At 42.4% G+C, this 27,777-nt stretch overlaps 1 protein-coding gene across 1 annotated transcript; it reads left to right on the forward strand.

Moving 5' to 3' along the window:
• Positions 1–2,818: 2,818 nt before the first annotated feature.
• Positions 2,819–3,763, forward strand: LOC309564489 (olfactory receptor 1J21-like; the record flags this gene model as incomplete). Its single annotated transcript, XM_082269115.1, has 1 exon — positions 2,819–3,763. The coding sequence occupies one exon, from the start codon at positions 2,819–2,821 to the stop codon at positions 3,761–3,763; it is 945 nt and encodes a 314-aa protein (XP_082125241.1).
• Between the last annotated feature and the right edge of the window lie 24,014 nt (positions 3,764–27,777).

Below are 27,777 nucleotides of genomic sequence, written 5' to 3' on the forward strand. Positions count from 1 at the left end.
TGCATAATCACATAGATCTACATGATTATGTGCACGCGGTCTTGGTGGCGTGTGCACTGCCGTGACCGCGCTCCCGCTGTGATTAGACATAGCGGAAGCCAGACTGTGGGAGGAGCGGGCAAATCCCACAATCTTCACAGAAACTGACAGAAGACCTGTCTGCCTATGTAAACAAAGCAGACAGCTCTTCTGTTACACAGGCACAGAGAGATTATGTGTTTCATAACACTGATCTCTCTGTGCCTGTCAAACAACCCCCCCACACACAGTTAGTAAGCACAAATAGGCATACATTTAACCATTTGATCACCCCCAGAGTCAGGCAGCGGGAGGAGTGGCGGTGACCACTGCCGGCCTCCCGCGATCGTCACAGAAACTGACAGAAGACCTGCCTGCTTATGTAAACAAAGCTAAGCTTAAACCCTGATCTCCCTGTACCTGTCACAGAGCCCCCCCCCCCCACAGTCAGTAAGCATTATTAGGCAGACAATACCCCTTTGATCACCCCCAGTGTTAACACCTTCCATGCCAGTGTCATTTATACAGTAACAGTGCATACTATTTTTAGCACTGATTAGTGTAGTAATGTCACTGGTCCCCAAAAAGTGTCAAAAAGGTCAGTTAGGGGTCCGATCTGTCCGCCACAATGTCGCAGTCCTGTTAAAAATCCCTGAACCCTGATCACTGCCATTATTAATGTAAAAATAAAAAGTCCAAAAATCTATCCCGTAGATTGTAAACGCGATAACTTTTGTGCAAACCAATTAAAATACGCTTTTTGGGATTTTTTTTACCAAAAATATGTAGCAGAATACAAATAGCCATAAAAAAATTAGATTTTTTAAATTTTTTTATTGGTAATGTTTTATAGCAGAAAGTAAAACAACGTAGAAGTGATCAAATACCACCAAAATAAAGCTCTATTTGTGGTAAAAAAAAAAAAGGACATCAATTGTAATTGGGTACAGCGTCGAACGACTGCGCAATTTTTCATGAAAGTAACGCAGTGCTGAATCACAAAAAATAGCCTAGTCATTAAGGGGGTAAAACCTTCCGGAGCTGAAATGGTTAAAACATAAACAAGGCTTGCCTCCATTAGGCTTAAAATGATTTTTCGTGGTAATACAATTATTTTCATGATAGAGCTCCACATCTAGAAATATTAAGGTTTTTGGATGACATGAGTAAATGTTAAACCCAAGGTGTTTGCATTGCAATATTCTAGGATAGGGATATGGTCTTGCACGGGCCTTCTCATGCAAAATTCATAATCATAGATAATTAATAATATCATAGATATAGTGTCAAATTATATGCAAGGTATAGAGGGTATTATTCCAACTTATTAGCTCCTCCTGGTGTCCCATTGTAAGGTTTTCATAAGTGGGTGCACAATTAGCACCCATACCCGTGCCACAGATCTCTATGCATTAACCATCTTATAAAGAAAATAAAGATAGGTTTTATATCTAACTGGGTTGGCTTTTAGGGCTATATCCAAGATATTAGTAGTCTGTGTGTGTGAACTCTGATCCACTTATTTATTTAATATGTACAATCTGGAGTAAAGAAGGGAGACGTGATTGAAACCTTTAAATACATTGGGGGGGGGGGGTAATAAGGTTCAGGAGGGCAGTTTTTTGCAAATCCTTTGTCAAAAGGCAGATAAAACTATAACCTGAGTGAACAAGAAGGAAGGGAGGAAAAGGGGGGACTCATCACAAGTATGTCTTAGGAATATCAACATCAAATTTGTGCATAATACGCGCTCTGCTGCCATTAATTCCAGTCATGTTGAAATTTGCACCCACGGGAGACTGAGTAGGCGTAGGCTTTTCCAAGAAAAAATTGCATGTTCACTTGGCGAATCAGTTCCGAGTGGGAGGGGATAATTGATTGTTTCCAATATCTTGCTAAAAGGGTTCTAGCTGCTATTAGTACATGTACACATATAGTTCTCATATCATGGGGGATATTGTCTAGTCCCAAAAGGAGAAGAGCAAGTGCAGGATCTGGTTGAAGCAAAACACCGGTAATACTAGAAATCATCTCAAAGACCTTCTTCCACAAACTGGTGATCCCTTTACACGACCAAAAGGTATGTAAGATTGCCCCAACCTTTCGACAACCAGACCACACTATGGGAGACCAGAATGTTTTGGTTCTTTAAGGGAACTTTAAAACTACTCAGGAAAGGAAGACTTTTGAACTAAGAATATTATTTCTATTTGACGCAATAAATAATGGTTTGAATGTAGACCTCAGATTCCTAAATCACTATTCAACATTTTTATGACTACTCTAACCTCTGTGACTCCCCCCCCCCTCAAATTCCATAGCCCTCTCTTTGTCTTATCCCACCAGCTATCCAAGCCTGATTACGATTGTTCTGTACACTTGTTACTCGTTTGTATTAACACTCTGATAAAACTTTGAGCATTAGTACTACTTGGACCTTGAAGAAGGGGGCACACCATGAAAGCTTGTCCTGAAAAGTTCTATGTTAGTGCAAATAAATAAAGTATCATGGACAGTACTCAATTGTTTCTGCTGCAAGTGCACAAATATGACTACAATCGCCTCAAATAAATCCCAAAAATGAATAACTATTTTTACCTTTTTTCTCATGCAGAGGAGATGAAGGAATGCTTGAACAGTACAGAAAATGTTTTCTACATTCCAGCATTTTCATCTCTGAAACTGGACAACTTCTCCTTTTCATTGACGTTCTATTGAAGTATATTTTATATAAAGAATCTTTTTCTTACTAGTTACTTTTTAAAAGCCACAAGTATATATTTTTATCCATTCAAGGAAGATGGAGGAATGCCGTAACAGTACAGAAAATATGTTCTACATTTCAGCATTTTCCATCTCTGAAACTGGACAACGTCTCCTTTTCATTGCAGTTCTATTGATGTGTCTGATGACTGTCCTTGGAAACATGACCATTGCTCTATTGGTGTGTTTGGTTCCCCAGCTCCATACTCCAATGTATTTCTTCTTGAGTAATCTTGCTGTTAGTGATGTTATATATGTTTCAGTAACTCTTCCAAAACTGCTCTTCATACTCATAACACATGTCCATTGGATGTCTTTCTCCGCTTGTATGACTCAGGTGTACTTCTTCTCATTGTCAACTGCTTGTGATATACTTCTACTGACCTCCATGTCCTATGACCGATATGTGGCAATCTGTAAGCCGTTACAATATTCCTTACTCATGAATAAAGATGTATGCATCTCATTGGCTCTGTCCACTTGGCTTATATCTGTGACTGCTGCAGCAATCAATGTGTTATCTGCATCTCTGTTATCCTTCTGTTTCACACGAAAGGTTGACCATTTCTTTTGTGATCTGAAAGAACTGAATGCAATAACCTCTAGTTATGCTACAAGTAGATACATCCTTATGTTATGTGAGGATATAATGTTGGCATCTTTTCCCTTTCTGCTTATTATGACCTCCTATGTTTTCATCATCTCCACCATACTGAAAATCCGTTCCTCAGAGGGACGACTGAAAGCTTATTCCAGTTGCACCTCTCACCTCACCACAGTAATATTATTCTATGGCCCAATCATTATATTGTATGGCAAACCAGAATCTGAAGGTTCTAAGGAACTGGACAAGTTGCTGACTTTGCTTTATACGGCTGTGGTTCCAATGCTCAACCCGTTTGTCTACACTTTGAGGAACAAAGATGTTTTGAATGCTATAAGAAATATAAAAAGGAACAGGAACCTGATTTTCATGAAATAATTTTTCAGCAGATACTAATTGCTTGTATTTGATTATTTTATTATTTTATTATTATATTTTTCAGAGTCAGAATGTTTTAAAATAAGTTTGGCAAGGTGTTGGAAACCCTCTTCAGGGATTTTGTTTCATACTGTCTTCATAGTATCATGTGGCATCTCCAGCTATGTCAGTCATACATTTTTGCCATTTTCACTTCAGTCCAAAAGATTCACATTCTGATGAAGCCATTCGTATGTGAGAGCAGAAACTGGAATTTAACAGACTAGAGAACATTGCTCCACAAATTAAATCAAATAAACCCCAGCACAATCACCTAATCCCACCAAAACATTGTGTATATGTGTCTTTGTTGCTGCTAACACTATTATTTGTAGCCACACCTTGAATGAATATTAGCTATATATGTGCAGCACAGGTTATTCAGATGTGCAATGATCCTCACCTTTCAATAAAAATCATAACAACCAAAGTAATGTCCAAATGTGATCAATTAAAAATTTACTGCATGCTGGCAATTTATAAAAAACATTTATAAAAAAAATAAAAGAATAAACAAAAAACTTTTCCATTACATAAATATGTACTATATGCCTTGTACATAAGTGAAAAAATAGTCCCCTATAAATAAATAACGTGCTCTTGATATCTTCAGCACTGAATTGCGTGGATCAATCAAAATTTTATACATGTGAGTCGTGCGTGCTCCACCACCTTCCAACATAAGCCCTTTCCTTCCCATTTTGACCTATGTATAAACTAGGTCAAATCAGGCCTTACCCTTTAAAGCAAGCATTGGAAACCTACGGCCTACCTGGCCTGCTGCGGCTAAATGTTCGGCCTGTCAGCGCACGTGATGAATTCATGTGCACCCATCCCGTGAACATTTTAAACTGGTTATTAAGCCTCTTTGGTATGTTTACAGTCACAAAGGTCCATGTTTGCTAATGACAAGTGTCCCAGTGTCTGTGCTTTATTAATAAAATGCCGCTATATACCTGGTTTCCGAGCGCCGCACGGTGCTCACGTGACTGGCTGGCTCTCCCCTCTCCCGATCTGACAGCTAGAGCAGGAGGGACTGAGAGCCCCCCACTGACGTCAGCAGGGAGAGGAGGAAAGGACCAGCCGGTCACGTGAGCACTAAGCGTTGGTCGGAAATCAGGTATATAGCGGCATTTTATTAAAAAAGAACAGTAAAGTAATGTAAAGGGGTCCAGAAGTGGAGGGGGATGTGTAATGTAAAGGGTCCAGAGGTGCGAGGGCTGTGTAATGTAAGGGAACCAGAGGTGCGGGGTTGTGTAATGTAAAGGGGTCCAGAGGTGCGGGGGCTGTTTAATGTAAAGGGGGCCAGAGGTGCGGGGCTGTGTAATGTAAAGGAATCCAAAGGTACAGGGGGATGTGTAATGTGAAGGGGGCCAGAGGTGCGGGAGCTGTGTAATGCAAATGGGTCCAAAGGTACAGGGGGCTGTGTAATGTAAAGGGGGCCAGAGGTGTGGAGGTTGTGTAATGTAAAGAGAGCCAGAGTTGCGGCGATGCTGTAATGTTATTTTCATTTATTAGCAGGTGAATGCAGCCTTCCATGCATTCACATACGTTGAACCTGGTCCTCAAGTAGAAAAGGGTTGCTTACCCCTATTTTAAGGGGTTACCTATGTATGTAGTGCCATGGCTCAGCTCCCCTTTTTATACCCTGGTACTATGGGTTTACTTTTGCTCTCAAATTTACTCCAGAGATATGGTGGAGAAGGATCTGGGTGTTCTGGTAGATCGTAGGCTTAATAATAGCATGCAATGCCAAGCTGCGGTTTCCAAAGCGAGCAAAATCCTTTCTTGTATTAAAAGAGGCATGGACTCCAGAGATCATTTTGCCCCTCTACAAATCATTAGTAAGACCTCATCTGGAATATGCAGTTCAGTTTTGGTCACCAGTTCACAAAAAGGATATCAGGGAACTGGAGAAAGTGCAGAGAAGAGCAACCAAACTGATAAGAGGCATGGAGGAGCTCAGCTATGAGGAACTGAATTTATTCTCTCTTGAGAAGAGGAGATTAATCATTAAGTATAAATACATAGGTGGTCCATATGGTGAACTTGGTGTTGAGTTAGTCACTTTAAGGTCATCACAGAGGACAAGGGGGCACTCTTCATGTCTGGAGGAAAAGAGATTCAACCTCCAAAAACGGAAATGCTTCTTCATAGTAAGAGCTGTGAAAATGTAGAATAGACTCCCTTTAGAGCTGGTTTTGGCCAGCTCAGTAGATTGTTTTAAAAGGGGCCTGGATTATTTCCTAAACGTACATAATATAACTGGATACAAATATTTGCACTGTAGGTAAAGTTGATCCAGGAAAATATATAATTGCCTCTTGTGGGATCAGGAAAGAATTTGTTTCCCCACTGGAGCAAATTGGATGATGTTTTATTGTTTTTTTTTTTTGCCTTTCTCTGGATCAACTGTGAGAATGAGATTGTGTGTATGGAGGTTTTCTATTTGTAGGTGTTTTTTTTTTTTTTTTTAATGTATTGAACTGGATGGGCTTGTGTCTTTTTTCAATCAGACTATCTCTGTAACTATGATATGACTTTTACATGGTGCTCTTCACTCTCAAAGCAATCATAGTGCTTTCTTCTATGAAAAAAATAATAAAAAATTGGAGTTCCAGCAGTTTCTGTGTTTATTAAAAGTCAGCAGCTACAAAAAGTGACTTTTAATAAACACACACTCACCTGTCCCACGCTCACCTCCCTCTCCTCTTGGCAGCGCCGGCATCACTAGTGTGGGCACCCGGCTGTGACAGCTTCTGGCCTCACAGCCGGGTGCGCACTGCACATGAGCGAGTTGCACTGCATGTCCTGAATGGCCAGGCGTGTCCCAGAAGATTGCAGGAAGGGAGGAGGAGAGGAGAACACAGGCGCCACTCTAAGTGTAGTAAGAAGATTTAATGTGAATAAAAATCATACACCAAAGTACTCACAAACGGGTGTATGTAAGGAGCATGAAGTGTTCATTATAATAGTCCGTCCGTCCGGTATAGCGATTCAGGATGGCTCCAGCGGTCTTAGCTAGTCAGCAACAGCAAGTGGAAGTCGGCGCTTCCTGGTATCTGGAACGCACAGAGACACTCTCCCGACGTCACTTCCCGGATGTGACGTATAAGGCGCAGGCGGCAACGCGTTTGCGGAGCATGCGCTCCTTCCTCAGGCCTCAATGGCGCCATTTTGGACAAGGGAATATATATAGCAACTGCAGGTGCACAGTAGCTGGGTCCTAATGACCACAGGTTTCACCGCAATCAACACAGAGGAGACGGCTTACAATACACTATACAATTGTGAGGTTGTTTTCTGTGCATAATTCATATAAAAAGGAGAACAATTAAAATACAAGTTATCCACACACTGGATGAACGAAAGAACTGATGACCAAATAGTCATAAACTGTCAACATGATAGAGAACGCAACAATAATAATTATGTAAATACTAATAAAAATAATGATAAAATAAAAATAAAAGTAAAAATAAATATAAACAAAATATAAAGATAAAGAATAATACATAATAAATAGTAAATATAAAAAAGAATGAATAAAAAAAATGAATAATAAATGTAAATAATCAATATAAACTAAATGATAATAGTAATGATTATTAAATCATATAAATCAAAAAAGTATATATAGATATATATATTTATATGTGTGTGTATACAGGCGTTTTGGACGGTGTCAAAATATAATGCCAAAATTGGCGTATTAGGCGGTGTCAAAATATGATGTCAAAATTTCAGATTTAAATTAAAGAATTAGTTTGAATTTCTTCATTAAGTCCCCCCGGCATCAAGGTATCTAAAATATAAATCCAATATGCCTCTCTTTGGCATAAGCGTTTAAACCGTTCAGCAGTCGAAGAGGTGGCTGGTATGAATTCCAAAATCCACACCCTGAGTCCAAGGGAGGATCGGTCATGATGTAGTAAAAAATGTCGTGGGACACTGTGCTTTTCATCTCCCGCTTCTACAAAGCGATGATGTTTTCCAAACCTCTTCCTTAGGTTCTCCCCACGTAAAAAAGGCCACATGGGCACGTCAAGCAATAGATCACAAATTCCGTAGAACAGTTATAGAACTTATTAATGGGATAGGTTTTACCTTTAATCGTATAGTCCTTTTGACCATGAGTCACATGTTTGCAAGTGAGACACACTTTCTTCCGGAATTGGTACATGCCTATAAGAGGGATGAGGCATGGTCCTTGCGTAAAAGATTGAGATTGACTTTTCAGTTTGCTAGGGGCCACCATTTTTTTAATTTTCCTTGCTTTTCTATACGCAACTTTTGACCTAGATGGTAAAATCTCTTTTGAAGGTGTGGATCCTCTTGGAGGATGGACCATTGCTTTGTTAACACTTGTTCCATTTTTTGGAATTTATTATGAAATTGTGTTACAAACCTGGGTGTAATGGACTGTGTGTCAGGTATATTTTTCATATTCTGTGTGTGACCTGTCAAATACATACTGTGGGCCAAATCTAGAAGGGGTTCGGGGAAGGCTTTATCGGCAAATTTATGCTTCAACAGCGCACTGTGTTCAGCATAATTCTCGTCATTGGTGCAATTTCTCCGTAGCCTACAATACTGACTTTTCTGGATGTTTTGGATCCACCTAGGATGGTGACAACTCAGGAAATGTAGAAACGAGTTGCCAGCCGTAGGCTTGGTGTAATTCTTGGCTTTGATTTTGCTCTCTTTATGATACAGCATAAGGTCCAAGAATGCTAATTCCACAGGACTGGATACCGAGGTGAAAGATAAATTGTATGTGTTGACATTAAAGTGATAAACAAACTCCAAAAATAAAGGTTCAGGGCCATCCCAGATAACAATAATTTCACCTATATATCTCCCATAAAAAAATTATATGGGAGATATATGGGTTGTTCTTCCAAATATAGTTGGCCTCCCACATACCCATTGTCAAATTGGCATAGCTGGGGGCAAAATTTGCCCCCATAGCTGTGCCATTTGTTTGCAAATAAAAATCCCCATCAAATTCAAAACAGTTGTGGGTTAGACAAAAACTGGTAGCATCCACAATTAATTGGGCCTGTGCTGAATCGATGGTAAAGGAATCCATAAGAAACTGAGTTATGGCCTGAAGACCTACAGAGTGGGGAATAGTGTAATGTTCTGGTACCTTTGGGTACCCTAATTACTCTTTCATAAGTGTATGCGCCCCACCATTCTCTTTTGGTAAGGTGCGCATACACCTTTAAGACTGATGCTGTCATCACTGAGCGCCGGACTGGATGGCTATTTAGATCGCCGGCTCTCACTCACATGTGTTCGTTCAAACTGCTTTGTGCCTTGATGCTAACCTGTCTTGAAGCTCTCATGCTTGCAAGCATACCTCGCTGTCGGAACCACGCTGCGCTGATCCCTTTATCCCGCTACCGGATCATCCGCTCTTGCCGAACCTCTCCTCTGCTACATTGCTATTAGTGATAAGTACGCCACAGGGGAAACCTCTATAACCTCTATACTAAAGCTTACACTATCTAGCTCTGCATACTAAGGACTATTACTACATCTGCATTATCTAAGATTGCTAGCTCTTGAGCCTACTACCACCTGTTCTTGCACTGGGTTGATCTCTCTTGTATGTCCACCTGCTACTCTGTCATCTGCTACCATACATGATTGCTAAACCTATCTGCATCCCATCTGCTACTATCTTACTTTCAAGAACATTTCCTTTCAAGTGTCTGTCATCTACCATCTCTACCCAACCTGTCTCTTCAGCCTATCATCACTGTGTTACTATATACATAAGTCACTCTAGGAAACATCTTATTGAGTGTGTGTATTTACTTGCTGAATTGAGATCATCCACACATGATGAGTCATTGAGAGTTGGGATTGGTGTCTCAGCGTTTCTCTACATGACTACTGAAGTGGAATATTTCTGCAGCTGAAAATCCACATCATACATAAAACGCAGGAGCGTTACAGATTGAACGAACCACAAATGGATTCAGCAGAAATAACCACTCAGATGACACAATTAAAACAGCAAGTACCTGCGTTAATACACGCACTTGCTGAATTAAAAGAAGACAATCAGGCTCTGTCGCAGCAGGTAATTAGACTGACACAACTTACCACTGCTCAGTCCCCTGAACCCAAAATAAATCCTCCTTTGGTATTTACAGGCGATCACAAAAAATGTAGCGAATTTAAAAACGCATGTGAGTTACTTTTCTTGCTAAAACCCCGTACCTACATTACTGATCACATTAAGGTTTGTACTATTATTTCTTACCTAACAGGCGATCCTCGGGCCTGGGCAGACTCTCTTTTTGAGAAAAGCGACCAGCTTCTCAACTCCTATGCCTTGTTCCTAGCAGAACTCACTAGCCTATATGATGATCCCAATAGGCAGAGTACTGCCGATCTTCAATTAAGATCCTTGAAACAAGGTGGGAGACCTGTAGAAGACTTTGTCGCAGAATTCAAGAGATGGACCCTTGATTCAGAATGGAATGATGCATCTCTGAAATCCCAATTTAGGCTTGGCCTATCAGAGGCCGTTAAAGACGAGCTCGCCCGAGCGGATCTGCCAAAAACCCTGGATGCATTGATACAACTCAGTATCACCATAGATAGAAGACTACGAGAAAGAAAGGCTGAGAAAATGGGAATGCCATTATCCAGTTCTTCTCTGATTTCGGCCGTTGACCCCGTTCCTATGGAGGTAGGAACCATACGCCCACCTCTATCAACTATGGAAAGAGCCAGAAGACGATCTGGTAATCTCTGCTTGTACTGTGCATCCCCGGATTACAAGATAAACGTCTGTCCCCTAGTCTACAAAAAGAAGGGTGAGTGTTCACATGTCCTCCTAGGGGGATTGACAACTTCAATCACTAACCCTTACCTTTCTGTTTGCTTAACCTTACAGTGGGACCAGAACAGGATTACTACTAAGGCCATGATTGACACAGGATCTTGTGGAAATTATATTGACATACGTTTTGCTGCTTTAAATAAAGTTCCTATTATTTCTAAACTTAAACCTGTCTCAGCGAGTCTTATTAACGGTGTTCCTTTATCCTCTGGTCCGATCACTGATCAGACACAGGCACTCCTAGTCACTACTAACGGGTCTCATATGGAGACCACTACCTTCGATCTAATACCTTCACCCCACTTTCCCATTGTTTTGGGACTTCCCTGGTTGCACACACATCAACCAACCATAGATTGGAAGGAACGGACCCTGACCTTCCTCTCTTGCTATTGCGAAGGGTACGTGTAACCTCCCGTCTTTCGGGAAAATCCTGTCTGTGGTGACAGATGAGATTGCACCACTATGTTATCAGGATCTCTCTGAGGTTTTTCTTGAGAAAAATGCTCAAGCACTACCTCCCCATCGAGACTATGATTGTAGCATTGATCTACTCCCAAATAGCAAATTGCCGTTCGGTCATGTTTATCCTCTTTCACAGGATGAACTTTCCCATCTCAAAGACTATTTGGATGAGAATTTGGAAAAAGGTTTTATTAGACCTTCCACTTCTTCCACAGCAGCAGGACTCTTTTTTGTCCACAATAAGGACTCAAGTCTCAGGCCCATCATCGACTATAGGCAATTGAATGCTATTACAATAAAAGATCGCTATCCTCTACCGCTTATCCCTGAGCTCATTGAGCAGGTGCGTGGAGCTACCTATTTTTGGACCTGAAAGGAGCATACAATCTCATTCGAATCCGTGATGGACACGAGTGGAAGACTGCATTCAGAACCAGATACGGATTGTTCGAATATCTTGTAATGCCATTCGGGCTATGCAACGCCCCTGCAGTTTTTCAACAATTTATAAACGATATTTTCAGAGACTTACTAGATGTCTGTGTTGTGGTATATCTGGACGATATACTTATATATTCACGATCCCTGTCTGAACACATAAGTAGGGTTGAGCGAACACCTAGATGTCCGTGTTCGACGGGTTCGGCCGAACTTTAAAAAAAAGTCCGGGTCCGTGTCCCGGACTTTTACCGAACTTTTCCCGGACACCGAACCCCATTGAAGTCAATGGGGACCCGAACTTTAAGGCACTAAAATGGCTCTAAAACACCAAAGGAAAGGGCTAGAGTGCTGCAAATGGCAGCAAAACGTAATTAAGAGCATGGCAAGTGCTCTGCAAACAAATGTGGATAGGGAAATAACTTAAAACAACAAAAAAAAAACAGAAAAATAAAACAATGTTCTTCTTCATCTCTGAAGGACGAGGCCCATATGGAGTAGGAGGGAGGTTGAGGTGGTGGTGGATGTGGCGGTGACATAGGCGTGCGCACAGGGTGTGCTGGGTGTGCCTGGGCACACCCTAATCACCTAGGGCACATAGCATTGCCAGTGAGGAGATGGGAAAGATCTCCCTGGGACCTGCTCTGCTCTATTTCTCCTTGCCTACAGGTACATGGCCCCGATACATTACTCTCCCTGCTGGCAAACACATGCATGTGTATTTCAACTTTGGGGTGCACACCTTAATGCAATAGGCTGCGCACACCTATGGGCGGTGTAGGTGGAAGCGGCGGTGGAGGAGGACCAGGGCCGGATTAACAGCATCATGGGCTTGGTGCTGAGGATTTTGAAGGGCCTTAAGGGCCGTGCCTTGCCATGCACCCAGAGGAGGAAGGGTGCAGCCATGCATGCCTAATTCAACATGGGATGCTGTCTCTGAAGCCCATAAACACATCCATGCATCGCCAACTGTCCCTCCTTGTCCGGCCTTCACGCTGTGTGGGGAGGTTCTGAGGGTGCTGCCTGGGGAAGCGAGCATAGAAGCCAGACTTCTGTGTTTACAAGTGACAGAAGAGCGGTAACAGTGAATATGGCCAACCCGGGGCCTATATAAAAGGTAGGGGCCTGGAGCTGCAGCTCCAATAGCCCCTACATTAATCTGGCCCTGAGGAGGAGGACGAGGTAGCCAACACTGCTTCTTTTCAAAAATTTTAAATGAGGGTACACCCCAAAAGAGTGAGAAAGAGCAAAAATGGAACAATGGGTGGGTAAGGTCGGTATCCATTGCTATTCTGCATAAGGTACGGAAAAGTCCCGTGGGATCCATGCCTGGTTCATTTTAATGAACGTGAGCTTGTCCACATTGTCTCTGGACAGGCGGCTGCGCTTGTCTGTTATAACGCCCCCAGCCGTGCTAAATACCCGTTCAGATAATACACTGGCTGCAGGGCACGCCAGCACCTCCAAGGCGTAAAGGGCAAGCTCAAGCCATGTGCCCAATTTGGAGACCCAGAAGTTGAAGGGGGCAGACCCGTCATTCACTACATGTAGGCGTGTGCACACATACTGCTCCACCATGTTGGTAAAATGCTGCCTCCTGCTAAGACGTTCCATCTGAGCTGCTGGTGCTGCTGTTTGTTGTGGCGTGCTGACAAAGCTTTTCCACATTTCGGCCATGCTAACCCTGCCTTCTGAGGTGCTGGCGGTGCCCTGGTTGCGTTGGCGACCTCCTCCTCCTCCTCCTCTGCCTTGTGCTTCCACTGTGGCCCCGCTGTCAGATGGGAATGCCAGCAGCATGGCGTCTACCAGCGTGCGCTTGTACTCGCGCATCTTGCGATCGCGCTCCAGTGAGTGAATTAAGGACGGTACGTTGTCCTTGTAACGGGGATCCAGCAGCGTGGCCACCCAGTAATCAGCACAAGTTAGAATGTGGGCAACTCGGCGGTCGTTGTGGAGACACTGCAGCATGTAATCGCTCATGTGTGCCAGGCTGCCCAGAGGCAACGAAAGGCTGTCCTCTGTGGGAGGTGTATCGTCCGTGTCCTCTGTATCCCCCCAGCCACGCACCAGTGATGGCCATGAGCTGGCCTGGGTGCCACCCTGCTGTGAACATGGTTCCATCTCCTCCTCCAGCTCCTCCTCCTCCTCATCCTCCTCATCCTCCAGAACTGTGCCCCTGCTGGACAATTGCGTCCCTGGCGTTTGCGTGTGCAGGAACCCACCCTCGGAGCCCCTTGCGAATGACTGCCCTGAAAGCCTTGGAAATGTTACCTCTTCATCCTCCTCCTCCTCCTCATCCTGTGCCACATCCTCTTCCATCATCGCCCGAATTGTTTTTTCAAGGAGGCATAGAAGTGGGATAGTTAAGCTGAGAACGGCGTCATTGCCACTGGCCATGTTGGTGGAGTACTCAAAACAGCGCAACAAGGCACACAGGTCTCGCATGGAGGCCCAGTTAAATTAAATAGCGGAATAGAAAATATGATCCAAAAAAAGTGTATGTATATCACACGTACACAACCACACTGGGCCCCAATTACTATTGTTTGTACCCCTAAAAGGCTAGATGAGGAGTAGGGGGAGTATGGAACAGGCAGCACCCTCAAACCTTCAGAAGTATGAGATGAACCCCAACAACTTGGAAAGGTGGATCTCTCTCACACGTACCGACACAGACTATCCCGCAATTCAATTGATCCTCAAAGGTTTTTATTGAATAGCGGAATAGGAAATATGATCAAAAAAAGTGTATGTATCTCGCACGTACACAACCACACTAGGCCCCAATTACTATTGTTTGTACCCCTAAAAGGCTAGATGAGGAGTAGGGGGGGTATGGAACAGGCAGCACCCTCAAACCTTCAGAAGTATGAGATGAACCCCAACAACTTGGAAAGGTGGATCTCTCTCACACGTACCGACACAGACTATCCCCCAATTTAACTGATCCCCAAAGGTTTTTGATTAAATAGCGGAATAGAAAATATGATCCCAAAAAAGTGTATGTATATCACACGTACACAACCACACTGGGCCCCAATTACTATTGTTTGTACCCCTAAAAGGCTAGATGAGGAGTAGGGGGAGTATGGAACAGGCAGCACCCTCAAACCTTCAGAAGTATGAGATGAACCCCAACAACTTGGAAAGGTGGATCTCTCTCACACGTACCAACACAGACTATCCCCCAATTTAACTGATCCCCAAAGGTTTTTGATTAAATAGCGGAATAGAAAATATGATCCAAAAAAAGTGTATGTATATCACACGTACACAACCACACTAGGCCCCAATTACTATTGTTTGTACCCCTAAAAGGCTAGATGAGGAGTAGGGGGAGTATGGAACAGGCAGCACCCTCAAACCTTCAGAAGTATGAGATGAACCCCAACAACTTGGAAAGGTGGATCTCTCTCACACGTACCAACACAGACTATCCCCCAATTTAACTGATCCCCAAAGGTTTTTGATTAAATAGCGGAATAGAAAATATGATCCCAAAAAAGTGTATGTATATCACACGTACACAACCACACTAGGCCCCAATTACTATTGTTTGTACCCCTAAAAGGCTAGGAGTAGGGGGAGTATGGAACAGGCAGCACCCTCAAACCTTCAGAAGTATGAGATGAACCCCAACAACTTGGAAAGGTGGATCTCTCTCACACGTACCAACACAGACTATCCCCCAATTTAACTGATCCCCAAAGGTTTTTGATTAAATAGCGGAATAGAAAATATGATCCCAAAAAAGTGTATGTATATCACACGTACACAACCACACTAGGCCCCAATTACTATTGTTTGTACCCCTAAAAGGCTAGATGAGGAGTAGGGGGAGTATGGAACAGGCAGCACCCTCAAACCTTCAGAAGTATGAGATTGTGTTCACTGTACCCCACAAAGATTGAGTTCACTGCACCCCACAATGATTGTGTTCACTGCACCCCACAAAGATTGTGTTCACTGCACCTCACAAAGATTGTGTTCACTGTACCCCCCAAAGATTGTGTTCACTGCACCCCACAAAGATTCTGTTCACTGTACCCCACAAAGATTGTGTTCACTGCACCCCAAAAAGATTGTGTTCACTGCACCCCAAAAAGGATGTTGTTCACTGCACCCCAAAAAGGATGTTGTTCACTCCACCCCAAAAAGATTGTGTTCACTGCACCCCACAAAGATTGTGTTCACTGCACCCCAAAAAGATTGTGTTCACTGCACCCCAAAAATGATTTTGTTCACTGCACCCCAAAAAGGATTTTGTTCACTGCACCCCAAAAAGGATGTTGTTCACTCCACCCCAAAAAGATTGTGTTCACTGCACCCCACAAAGGATTTTGTTCACTGCACCCCAAAAAGATTGTGTTCACTGCACCCCAAAAAGGATGTTGTTCACTGCACCCCAAAAAGGATTTTGTTCACTGCACCCCAAAAAGATTGTGTTCACTGCACCCCACAAAGGATTTTGTTCACTGCACCCCACAAAGATTGTGTTCACTGCACACCAAAAAGGATTGTGTTCACTGCACCCCAAAAAGATTTTGTTCACTGCACCCCAAAAAGATTGTGTTCACTGCAGCCCAAAAAGATTGTGTTCACTGCAGCCCAAAAAGATTGTGTTCACTGCAGCCCAAAAAGATTGTGTTCACTGCAGCTCACACACAGAAAAATGGATGTGGATCACTGACACCTGCCTATCTCCAATCCCACACCACACAGCAATATCGATTGTAGTTTGTAGAACACAGTTTCCCTAAAATTCAGCAGACTCTGTCCCTAACAGGATTGAGAAGAGATCGTAGATCAGGATTGAGTGCAGATTCACCCCACCCCCCACACAGCAATATCGATTGTAGTTTGTAGAAGACACTGACCCTATAATTCAGCAGACTCTATCCCTAAAATGCCTACAACTCGCCCTGCCTAAACACTCCGACCTGTCCCTCAATTCTATCCGGACACAAATGGTTTTTTCCTGCCTATCTTTCCCTAATCAGCAGCCAGCACGTTGATGTGTGCTCTGTCCCTGAATCTAAGCAGCATAATGACGCCGCTGCGGCTGCCTCGAACTTATAAAGACTTGGTCACATGCTTCAGACGGCCAATCACAGCTACTGAGACATTTGCAGGCATGGCTGGGATGGCTTAAGGCACACCAGTTAAACGATTGTTGATTGGCTGTTGAAAGCCCGCCATGAAAAGAGCGCCAAAGCATGCAAAACCCGGAAATAAAACGACCGAACACGGATTTTTACCCGAACATACAGTAAAGTGTCCGTGTCCGTGTTCGGGTACAAAAAATCCAATTATTCGGTACGAACACGAATAATACAGTCCGTGTTCGCTCAACACTACACATAAGACATGTAAGACTAGTATTATCGAGATTGCTTGCACACAACCTTTATGTGAAACTGAAAAAATGCTTGTTTCATAAAGAAGAGGTACTGTTTCTAGGCTACATCATATCCAAAACAGGAATCGAGATGGACATAAGTAAGATATCCTGCATTCAGGATTGGCCTACACCAACCACACGCAAGGCGCTACAGCGATTCCTTGGATTTTCGAATTTCTACAGGAAGTTCATTAGAAACTTCTCTGCCATTGTGAGACCCCTCACACAGCTCACTAGCATTAAAAAACCATTCAAATGGTCAGATGAAGCAAATAAAGCTTTTCACCTGTTAAAGACAAGGTTTACTTCTGCTCCCATACTACGCCATGCAGACCCATCCCTCCAATACATTCTGGAAGTAGATGCGTCAAACATGGCAGTAGGAGCAATACTCTCCCAACGACCAACTCACACTTCACCACTTCATCCAGTCGCCTTTTTTTCTAAATCCCTAAGCAGTCCAGAGATAAATTACCCCGTGGGTGAAAAGGAACTGCTTGCTATAAAATTGGCTCTGGAGAATTGGCGACATCTACTCGAAGGCACCCAATTACCAATACTTATATACACGGACCATAAAAATCTCCAATATCTTCAGACTAACAAAACTCTCTCGCACCGACAGGTACGATGGTCACTATTCTTTCTAAGGTTTAACTTCCTAGTGACCTACACACCTGCAGATAAGAACAAAAAGGCGGATGCACTATCACGACTAACTGAAGAAAACTACTTTGAAATCCCTTCCGTTCCTATAATACCTCACAAACGCATTATTGGAGTTGTCCGTTCCTTGAAGGAAGAGGTTTTGCATGGTATAAGTTTGGATTCACCCCCACCACAACTAAATACTGATGCAGAAGGCTTCCTCTACTACAACGACAAACTTTACATACCACCTACCATACGCACCAAGATCTTGGAATTATCGCATGATGTGCCTATGGCAGGACATATGGGTATGACAAAGACTCTTAATCTGATTACCAGGCAATTCTGGTGGCCTGACATGAAAACATCTATACAAAAATTAGTCTCTTCATGCAATGTCTGTGCCAGGTCCAAAATTGACACTACAAGACCATCCGGTCTACTATGCAGTCTACCAATACCTCAAACTCCATGGGAAGTTGTGTCCTTGGACTTTATAGTGGAATTGCCTCCTTCCAAAGGATTTAATACCATCTTAGTGTCAGTGGACCATCTGACAAAAATGGCACATTTCATTGCTATTCGCAGACTACCTTCGTCCAAACAAACGGCAGAACTCCTGATGAAACATGTCTTTAAGTTACATGGTATCCCAAAAACTCTTCTGTCTGACCGTGGATCACAATTTATTTCCAAGTTCTGGCAAGAACTATGTCACATACTACGGATCGAGCGGAAGCTCACTTCTCCTTACCATCCGCAGACCAACGGACAGACTGAAAGAGTCAACCAATGCATCGAGCAATATTTACGTTGTTACACTTCTTACCAACAGGATGATTGGGTGGATCTTCTCCCTCTGGCAGAATTTGCCTACAACAACACAACCCACAGTACGACCAAGCAGAGTCCGTTCTACTTGAAATATGGGTTTTATCCCTCTATTCTTCCACCACGCATCCTTCCTTCAAATAACCCAGTAGCTTCAGACTATCTTACCCAAATAAAGGACTCTCTGGGTTTGCTTAATACTACCATTGCACACGCTCATAGTCAACAAAAGAAGTACTATGATCTTCGCAGAAGACCTTCTCCTCAGTACGCTATCGGGGACCTCGTTTGGCTCTCAACAAAAAATTTAAGACTGAAAATCCCTAGCAAAAAGCTTGGACCTCTGTTCTTGGGACCTTTCCCAATCAAGAAACTTATTGGAAAAGCTGCAGTACAGCTTACATTGCCAATAGACCTCAAAATACATCCCATTTTCCATGTGTCGCTACTGAAGCGCCATGTTCCTGACCAAGGAATAAGGCCTACTATCCCACCTCCTCCTCCTGTACAAGTTGAAGGTGGAGAAGAATATGAGATAAAAGAGATTCTGGATTCTCGTATCCACAGAGGAAGACTTCAGTACTTGGTTCGATGGAAGAACTATGGGCCCCAAGACGACACCTGGCTAAACACCTCTGACATACATGCCTCTAGATTAATCCGCAATTTTCATGCGAAGTACCCAGACAAACCAGCTCCAGAGGCCTTCAGGAGCCGGCCTTAAGGGGGGGGGGGGGTACTGTAATGTTCTGGTACCTTTGGGTACCCTAATTACTCTTTCATAAGTGTATGCGCCCCACCATTCTCTTTTGGTAAGGTGCGCATACACCTTTGAGACTGATGCTGTCATCACTGAGCGCCGGACTGGATGGCTATTTAGATCGCCGGCTCTCACTCACATGTGTTCGTTCAAACTGCTTTGTGCCTTGATGCTAACCTGTCTTGAAGCTCTCATGCTTGCAAGCATACCTCGCTGTCGGAACCACGCTGCGCTGATCCCTGTATCCCGCTACCGGATCATCCGCTCTTGCCGAACCTCTCCTCTGCTACATTGCTATTAGTGATAAGTACCCCACAGGGGAAACCTCTATAACCTCTATACTAAAGCTTACACTATCTAGCTCTGCATACTAAGGACTATTACTACATCTGCATTATCTAAGATTGCTAGCTCTTGAGCCTACTACCACCTGTTCTTGCACTGGGTTGATCTCTCTTGTATGTCCACCTGCTACTCTGTCATCTGCTACCATACATGATTGCTAAACCTATCTGCATCCCATCTGCTACTTTCTTACTTTCAAGAACATTTCCTTTCAAGTGTCTGTCATCTACCATCTCTACCCAACCTGTCTCTTCAGCCTATCATCACTGTGTTACTATATACATAAGTCACTCTAGGAAACATCTTATTGAGTGTGTGTATTTACTTACTGAATTGAGATCATCCACACATGATGAGTCATTGAGAGTTGGGATTGGTGTCTCAGCGTTTCTCTACATGACTACTGAAGTGTAATATTTCTGCAGCTGAAAATCCACATCATACATAAAACGCAGGAGCGTTACAAATAGATGTATACAGAGAATTTACATCCAAAGAAGCCCACATGTAGGTGGGTTCCCAGCCGTAGGGTGCCAATAGTTCTAGAAGATGGAATCCATCCCTGATGTAAGATGGGAGGTCTTGTGCCAAAGGTTGTAGAAACTGATCCACATACTGAGAGGAAAAATTGGTAATACTATCCATAGCCACAACTATGGATCTACCGGGCGGATTCTCTTGGTTCTTGTGTACCTTTGGAATGTGGTAGAAGTATGGCGTGGAGTAAAAATCTCTGTTAAAAATGCATGTTCCAATTTATTAATAATCCCATCTTCCTTAGCCTGCATCGTTAGTGCTTGGGCTTCAATAATGAAACCAGGTAGGGTATCATTTTTAAGTTTTTTGTATGTGGTTTTATCATTCAGTAAACGGTGGGCTTCCCTAAGGTAGTCCGCTCTATTCTGGACTACAATGCCACCTCCCTTATCTGCCGTCTTAATAATCAAGTTATGATTATTGGACATATCAGTGAGAGCTTTCCTTTCACCGTGGGTCAGATTGAAATTTCTGTATGATGACATTTTATTGTGACGGTCGGAGTTACACATATTTTTTTTTCATTGAAGACCACCTGATAGAATGTTTGGACATATGGGCCTTTAGACTGCACAGGATTAAAGCTGGACTTAGGCTGAAAGCTAGTGTGCTGCACAGGTTTGGACATGGAGGGATGTTGAGTGAAGAGAGCCAAATCCTCATCTTCATCACTGATGTAAAGTTCCTACAAGAGTTTTTGTCCAATAGCATCAATCTCTGAAACAGGTTGTGTCTCCTTGGTCGGGGAAACTGACTGTATGGAGTTGTTTTTAGAAGTCTGAATATTGAAATAACGTTTCAGAGTGAGTAACCGTATAAAACTATTAAGTTCTTTGAAAAGTGTAAACTAATTTAGGGGATGAGGATGGACCAAAATTTAACCCTCTACGGAATAGACAAACTTCCGATTCAGACAGAACATGTGAAGATAGATTAAAGATTTTTACTGTTTCACAAGTCTCACTCTTTTTCTTGTTAGAACGTCGTCGTCCCCGCTTACCCCTTCGTCTAATTTTCTTTTGGCATGGGTGAGCAGAGGGGAAAGGCCTAAAAAATCCTGGGGATCAGTGGCCCCATCAGAAAGGATGGCCGTAGGGTTGATACTATCGATGGAATTCTGGGTCTCATTGTCCCTAAGAGATCCTCCTAAGTGCAGACATGTGCTATCTGTATGAGTGGAAGTGCCAGAACAAGAGTGGTGCACAGGGGTAGGTGGATGACAGATCTCCTCACCCTCCTGTACTGTAATAGAATGGGAGTTTCCTAGGTGTGTACTGCGACCACTCGCATATGATGTGGAAGGGCCTGGAGGAGCAGTCAGAACTGTTCTGACATTGGTCTGAATAGGACTCCTGATCAATGACTTAGGGTTACGTCTTGGGTTGCATTTACACTGTGGCTTAGGCATAGAGGGAGTGGTTGACTTGGGAACAGGCTCTAGTGGAACACCTCCTGGCAGCACAGTGGGTTTACTGTCCTTATCCTTATAGTAATTGGTCTTATCTTTATTATTGTTTTTATTTTTACAATTGTTTGTATTAGTTGGATGTGAATTGCGATTGTCTCTCCGGTGCGGCTCCCTATGATTATGAGAATGATAATTGCTACTAGAAGTGAGAGCTATAGGGGGGCGGTGAGATGTAATATCACTGGTCTGTGTATTGCACTCCATAAGTGGTGGGGGATAAGGATACGGATTATCTTGTTGTTTCTTAGTAGCCAAATGTGTATGGAGACCTCCTCTTATTTTCTTCCAATTAAACACACAATCAAAATTATAATCGTCTAGGTCCCTGCGAACTTTACCAAGTTTGGTCTGCAAAGCTTCATCCTCTTTTTTCTTTGTATGTGTTTTAAGTGTGCGTAGCCACGAAATAAGCAAATGGGGTGTAAGAGTAGCTAAAGCAGATATAATCACTTTGAGTTTGAAAGTGTCCTCAGTGTATTTCAATTTCCTTTGCTGGATGATAATCTGCATCCACTTACGGGCACAGAACTCAGAAACCTGACACCATTCCCTCCCCAAGGCTGGGGAAAAAGGAAGGCGCAGGTTTTAAGGACTCTGAGACCCCGGGGAGAGATCATGTTGGAAATATAATGGGTGAGAAAAAACTTGTCCCACCAATGATGGTTGGGTGATGTAATAAGATGTTCAATTTTCCTAACCATCAAACTACAGTCCTTGGATATAGTGGGGGGAACCCTAAAGGTAGATGAGAAGAAATCTGAAGGAAAATAGCCATATAATTCATCTAAATTTTCGTATTTTGATGATTCCACTAACGTTAAGTGCCGGCTCACATTATTGTGGATGCGCTGATCGCATGTAATTCGGAGTGCACTGCTCCTTCATTACATGCGATCTCCTGTGCGAATGCGAGTTCAGCCATACCCTTTGTATGGCTGAATTTGCAGCGCATCCACAGCAAACTCGCACATGGGGCATTTTTTGAGCCGCCTCAGAATCGGATCGCACAGTGGTTCACACTTGTGCGATCCGATTCTGTGCGAACTGGCAGATCGCACTGCGATATGCGATCAAACTGGGGGTGTCGTTAACATTGACACCCCCTGCGTATCGCATATGGTAGTGTGAACTGCCAGATGTGCAGATGCGATGCGGGATCACGCTGCATATTCGCAGCGTTGCCGCATCGCACAAATGTGAGCCTAATAGTTCCATATTGAGAAAAAATATGTGTGATAACAATAATAAATAATTAAAAAAGATAAAAATTAAATTAGGATAGAATGAAACACCCCTCCAACCCAATAAAAAGTAATAAAAACAACAGCTTGTGGAACTCTTGGTCTCCAAGTTTTCATCTGCAGCCCAGTTAACTTCTTGCACATACAATCACAGAAAAAACATATATATACTGGCGCAAGAAATATGGGACCAACAGTTTCCACACTGGAGAGCTAAATAAGAAGAGTTTAATGTGAGAGTAATGCTGGCCATACACGCACAGAATTTCGGCCGTTTGCAGACTGAACGATTATTCGTCAGTCGAAAGCGAATTGGCCACTAACTTACAGAATAAACTCTTTTACATAATCGTTTTCATGATCATAATGATCGTTCGATAACATGCACAATACGAGTCAGAATATTATTTTCGTTCGATTTTACCATACACGTAACAACTTTTGTAGAAACGATAAAAGTTTTTGCTATGGATCCATCAACATTAGCCGGGCACACTATCAAAATCGTTGGTAAACTTGTGTTCACTAACGGCCTGATTTTCGAACGATCTTTCCCAAAACGACCATTTTCGGCCGAAATTCTGTGCGTGTATGGCCAGCATAAGAAGGTTTAATGTGAATAAAAATCATACACCAAAGTACTCACAAACGGCATATGTAAGGAGCATGAAGTGTTCATTATAATGATCCGTTAGTCCGGTATAGTGTTTCAGGATGGCTCCAGCGGTCTCAGCTAGTCAGCAACAGCCGGTGGAAGTCGGCGCTTCCTGGTATCTGGAATGCACAGAGACACTCTCCCGACGTCACTTCCCAGATGTGACGTATAGGCGCAGGCAGTGACACGTTTGTGGAGCATGCACTCCTTCCTCAGGCCTCAATGGCGCCATTTTGGACAAGGGAATATATAAAGCAACTGCAGGTGAACTGTAGCTGGGTCCTAACGACCACAGGTTTCACCGCAATTAACACAGAGGAGGCGGCTTACAATACACTATACAATTGTGAGGTTGTTTTTTAAAAAGGAGAACAATTAAAATACAAGTTATTCACACACTGGATGAACGAAAGAACTGATGACCAAATAGTCATAAACTGTCAACATGACAGAGAACGCAACAATAATGATTATGTAAATACTAATAAAAATAATAATAAAAAATAAAAATAAGAATAAGGCTCCATGTACACGGGACGCTGGAAATGGCAGTTTAGGAGCAGTTGGGCGTTTTTTTCAGAAGCCCCTGAACGCAGCTCCATGTTATCTTATCAGTCCATGTACACCAGGTCGTTTACAGTCATTTGCAGGCAGTTGCGTTCAGGAACTTTCTTTAGAACGCAATTATTTGCGTTCGAACGTGTGTTTCCCGGCGTTTCAAACGCAAAAACGCGACCGAACGCGTCCGAACGCGACCGAACGCCATGACCCGCGTTTAGCATTCGCGTTTTTCCATTTTAAAGGGGAATCATTTTTTTGACCTCTAGGAACGGTTCTAAACGCAAAGCCCGCAAACGCCCGCTAAACGCGGGTACAAACGTCCTAAAAATTCCAGCATTCAAAGGGACTTTTAACAACGTCCCGTGTACATGGAGCCTAAAAGTAAAAATAAATATAAACAAAATATAAAGATAAACAATAATAAATAATCAATAGTAAATATAAAAAATGAATGAAAAATGAAAAATGCATAATAAATGTAAAAAATCAATATAAACTAAATGATATGAGTAATAATTAATAAATAATATCAATCAAAAAAGTATATATATATGTATATATATATATATATATATATATATATATATATATATATATATATATGTGTATACAGGCATTGTAGATGGTGTCAAAATATGATGTCAAAATTGGCGTATTGGGCGGTGTCAAAATATGATGTCAAAATTTCAGATTTAAATTAAAGAATTAGTTTCAATTTGTTCATTAAGTCCCCCCCCCCCCCCCCGGCACCAAGGTATCCAAAATATAAATCCAATATGCCTCTCTTTAAACCGTTCAGCAGTGAAAGAGGTGGCTGGTATGGATTTCAAAATCTACAAAAAATGTCGTGGGACACAATGCTTATCATCTCCCACTTCTAAAAAGCGACGGAATCTGAAATTTTGACATCATATTTTGACACCGCCCAATACGCCAATTTTGACATCATATTTTGACACCGTCCACAATGCCTGTATACATATATATATATATATATATATATCTATATATCTATATATATATATATATATATATATAGATAGATATATACACTATCTTGATTGATATGATTTATTAATTATTGCTATTATCATTTAGTTTATATTGATTATTTACATTTATTTTTCATTTTTTATTCATTTTTTATATTTACTATTTATTATTCTTTATCTTTAGATTTTGTTTATATTTATTTTTACTTTTATTCTTATTCTTATTTTTATTTTTATCATTATTTTTATTAGTATTTACATAATCATTATTGTTGCGTTCTCTATCATGTTGACAGTTTATGACTATTTGGTCATCAGTTCTTTCGTTCATCCAGTGTGTGAATAACTTGTATTTTAATTGTTCTCCTTTTTATATGAATTATGCACAGAAAGCAACCTCATAATTGTATAGTGTATTGTAAGCCGCCTCCTCTTTATTAATTGCGGTGAAACCTGTGGTCGTTAGGACCCAACTACTGTGCACCTGCAGTTGCTCTATATATTCCCTTGTTCAAAATGGCGCCATTGAGGCCCGAGGAAGGAGTGCATGCTCTGCAAATGCGCCGCCGCCTGCGCCTATACGTCACATCCGGGAAGTGACGTCGGGAGAGTGCATTCCAGATACCAGGAAGCGCCGACTTCCACCGGCTGTTGCTGACTAGCTGAGACCACTGGAGCCATCCTGAACCGCTATACAGGACGGACGGACCATTATAATGAACACTTCATGCTCCTTACATATTATTGTTTGTGAGTACTTTGGTGTATGATTTTTATTCACATTAAACCTTCTTACTACACTTAGAGTGGCGCCTGTGTTCCTTTTGCAGCTGCCTTCAAGTTTCTTCTTACTTGTCATCAGAGCAGCCCTCAGTGTAAATGAGGAGAATACATATGAACTCTTTCATGGACTATTTCATTCATATATATTTGATATTGATATTTTGCATTTAGCTCTCCAGTGTGGAAACTGTTGGTCCCATATTCCTTGCGCCAGTATATATATGTTTTTTCTGAGGAGGAGAGGAGAACCTAGACGGCCCGAGCGGAAGTGGAAGCGAGTACCTGTTAAAACTAGGTACATCCCCCCCCCCCAAAAAAAAAAATGACATACCAAGGGGTCCGGAGTATTTCAAAAGGAAGTTCCACTTTTGGGTGGAACTCCGCTTTAATAATATTAAGTGCACTTAAATCTTAAGGGGACAGTATATATGTAGTATGTATAGTATGTGTAGTAAATTCTGGAAAATGTGTACGTTAATCTGAACCCCAATGATGTAGATGGGGACTAAATGTTAAAAAAAAAACTTCTAGGCATTTTCAAGGCTAATAGGCAATGGATTGTCAAAAAAGGCCATGTGGACCTTGGCATTGCCATGGGAGCAATATACCAATCCAAAAAAACTATTTAAAGATATACCATTTAGGAACTTTGGGCAGGCTATGTACATAGAATACATGCGGACCGAGTAGAGGTCCGCCGCCCAGACGAATCTCGCCAGGCCTGGTCAATCCATGTCAGAGATCCAGAGGGGAAAATATGCGAGTTCCCCACCCTGACTATTATTGTTAGAGACGCAGGATGCTGAATCTAGTGAGGCTGGCTAGCCTGAGTGTTCTCGTTGCTATATGAAAAGACGTGCTGGATAGCCCAGGAGTAAAGTGTACAGTAAAGTTACAGTTATCTTTTTACTAGGGCCCAAGCCCTATTTCCAATATCCCTTCCCCTTCTATTCCTGCAAAAAGGGGTTGGGAAATCTACAAACACCACTACCAAGTGGTTCTACTAAAGCGGGCCGACCCTCCAACCTTCAGAAGAAGAGACCTTTACTAAGGGGGGACTTTAGAAAGACTGCAACTGTGCTAATGAGGAGATCCTTTTGGGCCATCGGGCCAGGGTCATGTTCACGTCAAGCTAGAAGAAAGAGGAATCTTTGCAATGAGACTCTTGTCATCAAGATGCCTTGTGGAGAACCTACTGGGCCAACGAGCCAAAATTGGAACTTTGCTGGGTTGCTAACTAGGAGGAACGGGTAGTAGCCTAAATTATCTTTGGTGGGGGGTGCCCTAGTGCAAGGGGCCCCTGAAGAGACTGTTAATTCCCACAGGTCAGACAGGTTGCTCAGGCTCCAGCAAAGAAAATCTTGTTGAAGAAGACATGTTGCCTCAGTGCTGCAGGTGTGAGGGACACTGCGAGCACTAGTCTGAAGGACTCCGCATGTCTTTGTGACCTGGTGGGTGTGGCTAATGGTAGGTAGGTAGTTAACAGGGTTTGGTCATCACCTTGGTGGAGTGAAACTGAACGCCGGGTCAAGACTAACGGGAGGATCATCTACCAGATTCCTTAGCAAGGGATGTTGAGTGAAAAGGTCGCCTCCGCGGAGAGGGCCTTTTCACTATTTTCAGATAGAAATGTAATGTTCAAATGTGTAAATTTGCAGAGGTGCCTAATTTGTTTTCTTCCTTTACAGGTTGTCTAGGAAGTAATGTCGTAGATAGTCAGTTAGGATGCTATGTTTACCCACCTAACAGAGTTTTGTTTGGTCTGGGGTGCATTATGTTAATGCCCCTGGTGATGTGTATTATATATTGTATAGCATATATATATATATATATATATATTTATATATATTGTAAGGGATTAGCTCGGTGGTAGGCGTGGATGACCCCTTTGGGGGTGCGTTTTCACAGAGAGATAGCCGATTAGAGGTTGAAAACAAGACTGATTTATTCATGCAATTTACTTAACACAATTGCAAGCATCAAAA

The sequence above is a fragment of the Pelophylax lessonae genome (genome assembly GCF_965119305.1).
Source record: "Pelophylax lessonae genome assembly, chromosome: 9".
NCBI lineage: Eukaryota > Metazoa > Chordata > Amphibia > Anura > Ranidae > Pelophylax > Pelophylax lessonae.